This window comes from Triturus cristatus, chromosome 8 (genome assembly GCF_964204655.1).
Source record: "Triturus cristatus chromosome 8, aTriCri1.1, whole genome shotgun sequence".
NCBI classification, from domain to species: domain Eukaryota; kingdom Metazoa; phylum Chordata; class Amphibia; order Caudata; family Salamandridae; genus Triturus; species Triturus cristatus.
Genome location: NC_140591.1, coordinates 1637148895 through 1637160008, shown reverse-complemented (window position 1 = coordinate 1637160008; position 11114 = coordinate 1637148895). Strand labels below are relative to the sequence as shown.

Below are 11114 nucleotides of genomic sequence, written 5' to 3'. Positions count from 1 at the left end.
GCCACTTTTTTTGGATCTTTATTACTTATTATTTCTCTAACTATTTTCCTGCCTCTATATTTTTGGTTTTTGTGTACTTTTTTTTTGTTTTTTAGCTACTTTTTCTCTTTGTATTGCCCGCTATTTATTTCCTTTACTCCTTTATTTATTTTACCTTTTCTTTCCCGCCCCGTCCCCAGAACCATGTCCAAGGGCAGGGCTGTTCGCCGGCGCAGCCAGAGCCGCGACCGCCTTCCTTGCGGAAGGCGGCGCCCACAAGGGGTGCATGCACGGGCCTTATTTGGGGAGGCGGAGTTGGCTGCACTAATTTTCTTTGTGCAGCGCCACCTCCCCTCAACCCTGGCAGCAGGTGGCAGGCCTGGGTCCGGGTACGGCCTCCGGGAGCGTCGGCAGTGGTGGGGGAAGGTGCGCCGGGCAGTGTCGCGCATCTCTGGGGTCCGGCGCACCCAGGCACAGCTGACGCACCGGTGGTCTGACATCCTGGACCGTGAGCAGGACCTGCTGGACCTGCTAGGAGTGGAGGTCCCGGGGCTTGGTGAGTACCTATTTAATTATTACAACTTTGTGTCTGTTCTTCTGCTCTATGTTATATATTGCGAATAACTTTTTTTCCTTCCAACCAGCTAGAATGTTGCTGCTTGCAATACATTCCAGGTTAATAATGTTTAAAAGTCTTCTGTGATTATGACACAGGTGCTCTTCTGCGCTACTACTAATCTTACTTGTTTGCAGCTTTCCGTTTGCGCTTGCTTAGCGTGATTCTTTACGAGTTTATTTTAGAGAAATTAAGTTACGTAATGCTACAGTGACTCACGTCCACTCCTTACTTTGTCCTGTCACTAATAGATAGGGGCGGATTGATACATAGGTTTAGGTACTTTGTATGAGCTTCTAATTGGTTAGTGGTATGCGTGATGCCCCCCTCACTCAGTTACGTGACGTGCTGCTAGTACGCCAGTCTTTAGAACCTTTCTAGTTTGTTCAATGAGTGGAGGTAGGCTTTGCAGTTACTTAGCAGTAGCAGATCAGCATCAATCAAACCAAAATTTGGTGTATACAAAAAATGTAGTCATGTTCATGTGTCCTCCATGATTGGATCATACACATTGTTGAGGAATACAGTCGAAATGCATACTTAATGTACAATTGGCATGCCTGGAATAGGTGGGCTAGGTTGGGTGGTACGTTGTACTAATTCTTAGGCTTACTTGTAACTTAGTTTTCTGGAATCAGAATGGAAGAATGGATTACTGTTGATAAATAGTAACTTAAGTAGTCGAACTGCGAATCCCCCGATATTACATGTTGACCAGATGAGATCGGTCAATGTAGTTATTGCAATTGTTTACATAAGTGTTTTTTGACCGTTGTTGAAAAATATTGTATTTGCTTAAGTTGACACCATCCATCAATGTTTGTCTCTTTCTTATATCTTTCCTGTTCATCAGCACCCAGGGGCAGACGGGCAGGGACTGGGCAGTCGGCGGGACAGGAACACCACGAGGAGGACACCGCTGAGGGCTCCTCTGCTGGCCCCAGTAAGTCTTCTTGTTTTTAATAATATTTCTTATTCCATAACTTTTACTGCCCCATTTCTCCCGAACTATAGTGTGTTTCCAAATGCTATTTTTTTACCACCAATTATCCTTCGATCTGTACGGTTTCAAAAAGCTTATCCCTGCCTCCGCTATGATGACTGAGTACTACTACATACTATCAGTCTGTCTGTCTGTACTGTAGTAGCTAGTCTTGCCCAGTTGGCCAGTGCCACTCTTTGTGAAAGGTTGTAATATAAAACTCATATTCACCAGTAGCTCATACAATCCGTTGGGTTGTTGTCTTGTACTACTTTTTACTCTTGTTGATGTTTAGGCTTTGAAAATTCACAGCAACAGCCCTACCAGATTTCTTAATATGTTGATATGATACCCTATAGGACATACAACTGTTGTAGGGATCTTGCACATACATTTGCACCAGAAAATAGGATGTTGGTGATGGTAGGTTGGACCTTCCTTGCACACCTCAATCAGAAATTCCGCACCCACCACAATTCCACTGCTTGACTATAGTACTGTCTTGTCATACCTATTAGGTCTCGGAACCCTCCCCCCAAGATAACCAACAAGTAGACAACCCAGAACATTAACACACGCAACCTCTGTCGTGGAAGCTATTCACATGCACACCCTTACTTTAATTTGCTCAATCGTGTAAGTTAGTCCACTCCACACCAAATACCACAAAGTCTATGTAAGTTTCAAATTTTTATTTCGATTTGAGAAGGTCTGTACACTGTTTTCTTAGCAGCACCAACCGGCAAATCAATAACATTAAAACAATATACATTGTTACACTTATACAGTTGGGAATTAAATCATGATAACTGAAGTGGTGGAAGGCAGCACCACCATCCCATAGCAATTTAGTTTATATACATTTATAAATGAAGATGTGAGTGAAGGGACCCCTCACCTCAGAAGAACCTAGTACTGGTAGTTGGTGCATCGTTCAGAAGCTCTGGTTCGTAGAAGCGAATCTTGCGTCTGTAATGCGAAAAAAGAAATGGTGTGCGTTAGTATATTGCAACTTGCAAGCATTTCTCAGCCGTGCCAAAAAGTGTAGCATCTATGGATAAGCAATATGGACTAACAGTAACAGTAGTACACCAGTTCTTCCTAAAAAAGTGGCTTGTTAATGTTTGTTGACCGCCTGTACGCAGCGCGTAGACTAGACAGTAGCAGTGTGAGGCAGGTCATGTGGGCTCAAAGGTGTCTTAAGAAGCTGCAAGGTAAAGGTAACGTCACATGTGCATGGCTAGGGCTAATCAAGCAAATGCTACAATGATCATATAACTTAGTGTCTACTCTACTACTACCTGATTTGTACTAGTGATTTATGTTAGTATTAACTCATTTTTCAACCTTGCTACTGATCAATAGGGGGGAGGTGTATATGTTGCCTAATAAATGTGTAATGTTTTCTAGGCGCACTACCGACCACCATTGCTGGGGCCAGCGAAGGCGACGCAGAGGGCGAGGATGCGGCAGTTGCAGATAGCAACGGAGGGGGAGTGGCAGCACCAGTGGCAGGCGGTGGTAAGTTAGATTCATAATCTTTAACTATTGTTGAACTTGACAGCACACTCACTGCAAAGGTGTACTGTATGTATATGTATACTGTAAAGTTGTGAATTAGGGCCCCATTAGGATGGTGGGCGTATTGCCCCCGCCGGGCTGGCTGGAATTCACTGCCGTCACAGCAAGGGCAAACCTCCTGCCATCCCTGTAGAAAATATTCAGACATGTCTAGGCGGAAAAGGGTTCAATATGGCGGTGGTGTCTCTCTCACCACACCGGCAGCCATATAATCTGCATTTTGGAATGCCTTTGCGTGGCGGCATTACCGTCCGCCACGGAAAGGCATGCACACATTGCAGAGTATGCTTGGGGGCCCCCATGGAGGGTACCTACCGATGCTATGGTACCCCCCCGACTTTCAAAGCAAAACGTGACAGGCTCCGTGCGAGGCCCGTCATGTTGTGCTTGGAAAAGCAGCACAACATTTTAGCATTGCTTTCAGCAAAGCCAACCAGAATTTAAATTTAAAATAACAGGGTGCGCCCGCCACTGTGCCGGGCGCATCATCCTAATTAATTGTCCCCACGGGACCCCCACCCTTTTTTAGCAGTCGGATGGCGGGCGGACAAAGTCCGCCCGCTATCCGATGTCGTAAGTAAGTATGAGTTCTTGGGGACGTTTGAAGAGTGAACTAGAAGACTAGAATTTCCTTTAATTGGTATAGGACTAGGAGCCAGAGTATTGAGTAACCAATGGCCTCATCTATCTGATTTCAACTCCGCTTTGAAAGTTTTATGGAGAAGAGCACCTGGTGCACTGTTCAACTAAAAAGTGTAAGACAGGTGGAAGGAAGAAGGACGGGCGACATTTAAAATGTTATGTACTACTGTGCTTTATTTTATAGGGCTACTCTACCATGCCACTATGTGTGTAAATAATTACCTTGTCCTACTGTTTTATTAAGACTATATTTTACAATTGTCTTGCTTTTTCTTTTTGATACACAGCTACTCCAAAAATCAACCGGAAGGAGTTGGCCGCCAAGGCACGGCGCCGGAAGCTGGAGGCAATCCAGCATGAATACCGGCGGCTGGTGGTCCTAGCCGAGGAGGAGGAGGAGACTGCAGCAGCAATTCAAGCCTCCTCCAGTGCCCCGGGCCCCAGCCACCGCCCTCCAGCGGTACGGCGCCACCGTCTGGCGGCTGCCCGCCGCCACCGTGCCATATCCGGTGCCCCCCCCCACTGTGGCTGCAACTGCCGCGGCCTTAGACGCCGCGTCGCCCATTTAGAGGACAAGATTCGTGTCCTCCTCCAGTCCCGCCCCACCAGTTAGTCCCTGTCACTGCCCCTTTTTTAATTCCTGTTCGTTCTTCACTCGTTTGGGCGTTCTCTATTTCTATGGACAGTCGTTGGGGTTAGGGAGGTGGGTGGGTTAGCTTTTGTGGGTTTAGTTTATTTGTTAGGGTCAATTAAATATATTTTTCTATGTTACATGCAATGTTGTTAATGTTTTGTAGGTGGGGTAACTGTTTTACATCACACTGTTTCTTTGCTGGTGCATGGCCGCCCATAGCGTGTGTTTGATTTCAATAATTTGCTGACTGTATAAGACACAAACAGATAGATGCGACACACCTCACTCATTGACTGGTCCTACTATGCATTCTTTGGAGTGGTGTTTGAAACTGACATCATTGACAACATGTCCATTATTGATTCTGCCTCCCCCAAACTTCTCTCTTACCGGTGCTTGATGTTTATGTCCAACTGTGGCACAGCACTGGCTGCATGGTGAAGATGGTTTCCTTTTTAATACATGCCATGATTGGGGTGGTGGTGGTAGTATAGTAGTAGTAGTATACACTGGCAGGGTGGCAGCATTTCCAAAAAAAGAAAAGGAGATAGTCAATCGCCTTTGAGAGACTGTTAGAGGAGTAGTTGAATGAAGTACATCACAGAATTTACCGAGCAACAATTATATGCTCAAATATTTGACAAAAAAACTGAATGCTGGTTATTATGAGGATAGCCTACTAGACAGAGTTACAAACTATAGTTTTGTCGACTTGGCTATGCCTACAGTCTAACAGTTAGTGCTGTATATGAGGAATGACAACAAACAAATCCAATCAATGCCGGCAATTCATGCTGAGGTATATGTTCCTTTGTTAAATAAAATAACCTGTGAAATATCCTACTCATGGGTGGGCAAGCAGAAGAAGATCATCGCTCTGCATTGAAATTGAAGTAGTGTTGCTTTCACCACATCCGCCCCAGCAAGTGTGTGATTAAGTATTGGTGTACATTTAATTTAGTTACACCTCGACAATAAGTCACACAGCCCGGGGGAAGAGGGTTAGGGTCCGTTGATTGGATGGGAAGGGGGATTTTGGGAAAGGTTTGACATAGAAAAACAGTATGCATACATAGACAAACAAACGACAATCATTGAAGACTACCATACCATATCCATTCCATATGTTAAGGTATAAAAAAGGAAATGCATGCATGATGAGACCCGGATTACATACACTTCTATTTCTTGTTCTGTTCCGGCCTTAATACTTTAACAGATAGCAAATAGAAATTTAAAATATTGGTAGTGAAGAATCGTAAACACAGAGCAAGCGTAATGATGATTGATAACAACAACTCCAAGAACACACTGTTGTAAAGAATGTATACAAGATATTAATCAAATTATTTAAAAGAAGTGAAAAGTGGATACTGTTACTGTCTTATCCTGGTCAAAAATGTGGACTGGTTTTTTGCATCTCGGCATTCCTCTTGCTCCTCTCGTCCATCAATCTTGGGTGTGTCGCCTCACCACTCGCCACTGCCCGGCTGGAATAAAAAGGTGATTGATTGGTAAGGTAATTAATATGCATTGTAATGTTTTACAAAGTTTTGGACAAGGCCCGGCCTGTAATTTTAGATTGAAAACCAAAGGGGATATTCAGAAAGAAAGTGAAAACAAATGCACAAGTGATGGTGTAGTGCAACAAGAACACTTTCCGAGGTGGCATGTATGCATATGCATCATCTCTACTGTAGTCTGTTTCCAGCATAGACCTTCAACAGTAACAGGAGAGATCAGGCCCACAGTGCTTACCATTAGCACATCCTACGTTAACACTTTAGAGTCCTTTTTTTTTTTCTCTCAAAGAGTTGGACAAACGCAAAGCACATTATCCATTCCAGACATAGCATTTTACAGTTAAAGTTAGTAAAATCAATGCACTGCAGTCATCCCACCGCTACACTCTATTCAACTTCTACACAGACATTTGGGTGTGCTGTGGTTGTGGTTCACGTGTTTACCTTTAGGCTTTTCCGTTTTATGCCACTCATGAAACATCCTCCTGACTTCATCATCAGCTCTGATACTTCTACTGACTGAAGATCGGCCTGCAGTACAAGTGTAATTTTTATAACACAACAAGAGTAGAAATATAAATATTACTGACTTGAGTCATTCTTTATTGTGTACAGAAAGATAGATTAACACTAGTACACTTTGACATCACTTTGTGCACAACAAACAAAGCAAACACAAAGACCAATAGCTCAGAGTCAGGTGTCCAATGCATGCCATTAATTATCATCATTTATTACCTGTTACTTCTCATCTTAAGTTAACGGGCCGTCTCTTTCGCCATCATCATGACGGACGGTGCTGTTAAGTCACAGTCATTTGCATTGCGCAGATTGAGTGAGTCCCCTTCCTGTATTGAATTAAAAGCAATGTATCACCAAGATGCAGGAGAAGTACACATTTCTTGTTTGCCAGAAGAGGAAAATTAGTAATTACTAGTGTGTTCTGTAGAAAGTTGATTAGTGGCAGTGCACAATTACATCAATTCATGCGCAACACACCACAAAATCTACATCATTCAGTCTGCTATTCTGCGGCCAATGCATGGCATCAATCATTACCTGTTGCATCTCATCTCGTTAACGCTGCAGGCCGTCTCTTTCGCCATCATCATGATGGACGGTGCTGTTAAGTCACAGTCATTTGCATTGCGCAGATTGAGTGAGTCCCCTTCCTGTATTGAATTAAAAGCAATGTATCACCAAGATGCAGGAGAGAAGTACACATTTCTTGTTTGCCAGAAGGGGAAAATTAGTAATTACTAGTGTGTTCTGTAGAAAGTTGATTAGTGGCAGTGCACAATTACATCAATTCATGCGCAACACACCACAAAATCTACATCATTCAGTCTGCTATTCTGCGGCCAATGCATGGCATCAATCATTACCTGTTGCATCTCATCTCGTTAACGCTGCAGGCCGTCTCTTTCGCCATCATCATGATGGACGGTGCTGTTAAGTCACAGTCATTTGCATTGCGCAGATGTAGTGAGTCCCCTTCCTGTATTGAATTAAAAGCAATGTATCACCAAGATGCAGGAGAAGTACACATTTCTTGTTTGCCAGAAGAGGAAAATTAGTAATTACTAGTGTGTTCTGTAGAAAGTTGATTAGTGGCAGTGCACAATTACATCAATTCATGCGCAACACACCACAAAATCTACATCATTCAGTCTGCTATTCTGCGGCCAATGCATGGCATCAATCATTACCTGTCGCATCTCATCTCGTTAACGCTGCAGGCCGTCTCTTTCGCCATCATCATGATGGACGGTGCTGTTAAGTCACAGTCATTTGCATTGCGCCGATTGAGTGAGTCCCCTTCCTGTATTGAATTAAAAGCAATGTATCACCAAGATGCAGGAGAAGTACACATTTCTTGTTTGCCAGAAGAGGAAAATTAGTGTGTTCTGTAGAATGTTGATTAGTGGCAGTGCACAATTACATCAATTCATTCATGCGCAACACACACAACAAAATCTACATCACTCAGTCTGCTTTTCTGCGGACAATGCATGGCATCAATCATTACCTGTTGCATCTTATTTTCAGTTAATGGCCAGTCTCTCTCGGCTCTGAAGGAGGATAGCTATAGAAGTCATCAGATTCATGGTCCACTTGTTTTGGAAGGACGAGGAAAGTTTGAATTTGTTGTTACCATCATCCAATCATCATTCATGAGGGAAATGGAAATGACCAGGAGATGCAGTATGATCGAGCGGAGGAGCTGGATTCTGAGGACTGTAGTGTCAAATGGCAGACACCTGAAACTTGTATCTTAAATTAGAAGATTAGAAGACGGTGATAATGCATTGGTTGCGATTCACAAGTTTATAACCGGAACAACAGACACAAACAAAGGGGGAAAAAAGGGAGGAAGACAGTAAGTGCGAGCCTAATTGTCAGGGAAGTATAGCTCATCCTCAAACTCTGGGGGATCTTCCAGTAGTAGGTAATCATCTGACACAATACTTCCGTCACCTGAGCCGCTGCCCTCATCTTCCTCTGTTGATTCATGCATTGTGTAATTCGGTGGTATGAAGTGCTGATTCATTTTGATCATTGTTAACCTCTCCACGTTTTTGGGAGATAGACTGGTCCTTCTCAAGGTTACAATGGAACCTGCAGCACTGAAAACACGTTCGGAAGAGACACTTGCGACAGGGCAAGCCAGATAGCTTATCGCCAGCCTGCTGAGCTGTGGCCATTCAGACCTTTTCCTATGCCAATACTGCACTGGGTTTTGATCAACGTACACCTCTGTTGGGTCGTCCAGATAGGCCTGGACCATCCGCTCAATGTTCAGGGTTGCTGCTGGTAAGCTTTTGTGCTGTTTTTTCTGTGCATCAGCACTGTGCTTAAGGCCCATCTTTACATACCAATCTGATAATGATTGTACTCGGCAGAATGATCCAGTTATTGTTTTTGTAGTCGATGGTGATGGTGAGTGTTGCGATTGTGAGCCAACCGCACTGCCCTCAGCCGACGAAGTTGCACTTGATTCTGCATGGCCTGCTTCAGTATCAGTACTTGTTGTGGGTTGATGTGGCGGGCTTTTAATTAGCAGCCCTTCGTTTTCAAACTTGATGGCTGCTTCAGCTATACAACTTTTGTAGCGGGCAACATCAGTGTCGGAAAAAGAATGGAATAGTCCTAATTTTGCACGTGGATCCAGAATTGTGGCACAAATGTAATGTTCTTGTGACAAAATTTTATTTTGTATCCTTAAATTTTCTGATAAGCGCCTGGATAAGCTCTCCACCAAGTCATGGGCTTGCCTTCTGTCCTCTACACCTTTGTAGGATTCAGACACATTATTCAGCTCATGCTCTAGCATTTGCAACAATGGGATAGCTTGGCCCATTGTACAGTCCTCCTTGCTGACTTCACGTGTGAAGACCTCAAAAGGAGACAGCATCTCAGTGAGGCATTGAATTAGGGTCCATTGCTCCCTCTGAAGGGTCCTGCCTTTAACACTAGCATCACTGCTTCTGTACCAGACATAATCATTGAGTGACCTGTGCTGTTCGTACAGACGATCAAGCATGTAATACGTTGAGTTCCAACGTGTTGCCACCTCCTGGATGAGTGCCTTGACTGGCACCCTACGCTCACGTTGGAGGATCCTCAGCTGCTTCCGAGCTTTAAAAGAATGGCTGAAATGAGTGCATATTCTTCGGCAGATGGACAGTAAATTGCTTACTATGGGTTCTTTTTTCAGAAAGTCTTGCACTATAATGTTTATGCAGTGTGCCAAACACGGAACCCTGAAATAGGAACCAAGTTCCATGGCCTTAAGTACATTACTGCCATTGTCTGTGGCAACAAAACCAATACCAAGCCCTCTGGGCTGCAGCCATTCCAAAACCTTGGTGCGAAACTCTTCTAAAATGTTTTCAGCCGTATGAGATTTCTCCATGGCGAACATGGCTACAGTTGCATGTTTCCGAGTACCTTCAAAAATCGCAGCTGTGTCAACAACACCTCGTGCAGATAGTTGATCTTTAACCCCCACAAAAGAGATCCAGTGTGCAGTGATACACATGTAATCTGTGGCTTGGCAACTGGTCCACATGTATGTTGTCAGGTGGATATTGTGCACAGCACTCTTCTGCAAAGCTTGTCCAACCAATTCCAGCACATCATGATGTAGTGCCGGAACAGCAATTCTTGCAAAATAGGACCGGCTTGGAACTTTCCATTTCGGGCAGATGGCAGACACAAATTCAAGGAAACCCACCCCTTCCACAAATGAAAAAGGAAGAAGGTCCAGCGCTAACATTTTAGCCAGCTTCGCATTGTACAATCGTGCCGTTGGGTGGTTGCGTTGTAACTGCCCCTCCAACCTAAACATGCTGTCAATGGTAGGCTGGCTTACTTTCCTTAGTGGTGCCATTAACCCACTAAGGCTCAACGACACAGATTGTCTCATTGAGGTACTCGCCGGTCGCCTTGGTGTCTCACCCACACTCTGAGTATGGCTCTTACTGCAGTGCCACTCTGATGTTACTGAGGAGGATGTGGGCGTTACCACTGCAGTGACTGCACTACTGGAGACAAGGCTAGAAATGCCTCCCTGTTCTTCACCTGCCACCACAATAATATCGCTCCCTGATTCCTGACCAACTTCAAAGGGTTTAGTTTTCCTACTTTCTTTTAACTTAAGTAGGTGATCCTCCCACACAATAGTGTGGTGTATTCTGAGATGACTTGTTTGTCCTCCGGTACCATAGTTTGTACCAAGCTTACCACGCCGAACACCTTGCCGACAAATTGCGCATATAGCAACGTTCTCCTCCTTGGCGCTAACAGAAAAGAAGTCCCAAACTGGGGAGGAGAACTTTCTGGCACTGCTGGATGTGCCACTTTCAACACCAGATGAACTTGAGGGGGTGCTTGAAAATATGTGACCCTGTCCACCTACACTGTGACTTTTACTACCACTTCCTACTGAGGTGGTTGAGCTGGATGTAGGTCCCTGCCGGGCCTTGGAAAATATGGCAGCTGGAGGTAGTGGTGGTGTAACCTGTGTTGGTGAGATCCGTGCTACATCCCGCTCAGTAGCAGCCTTTCTGGATAGGGTTAGAATGTCGGTCTCGAATCCCTTTGGGGCGGGAGTAATGTGCGTGATGACTGGCTCGTCTTCATCAACATCATCAC

The 11114-nt window shown here is 44.4% G+C and overlaps 1 protein-coding gene across 1 annotated transcript in view; it reads left to right on the top strand.

The window, feature by feature from the left end:
• Positions 1-1087: 1087 nt before the first annotated feature.
• LOC146808471 (uncharacterized) overlaps positions 1088-11114 on the top strand; it is a 28211-nt gene continuing 18184 nt past the window's right edge. Inside the window, exons 1-3 of the mRNA XM_085623957.1 lie at positions 1088-1538; positions 2988-3098; positions 4088-4309. Of these exons, the coding sequence (XP_085480083.1) occupies positions 1412-1538; positions 2988-3098; positions 4088-4309 (460 nt within the window). The 5' untranslated portion in view covers positions 1088-1411. The remainder of the gene's footprint in view (positions 1539-2987; positions 3099-4087; positions 4310-11114) is intronic.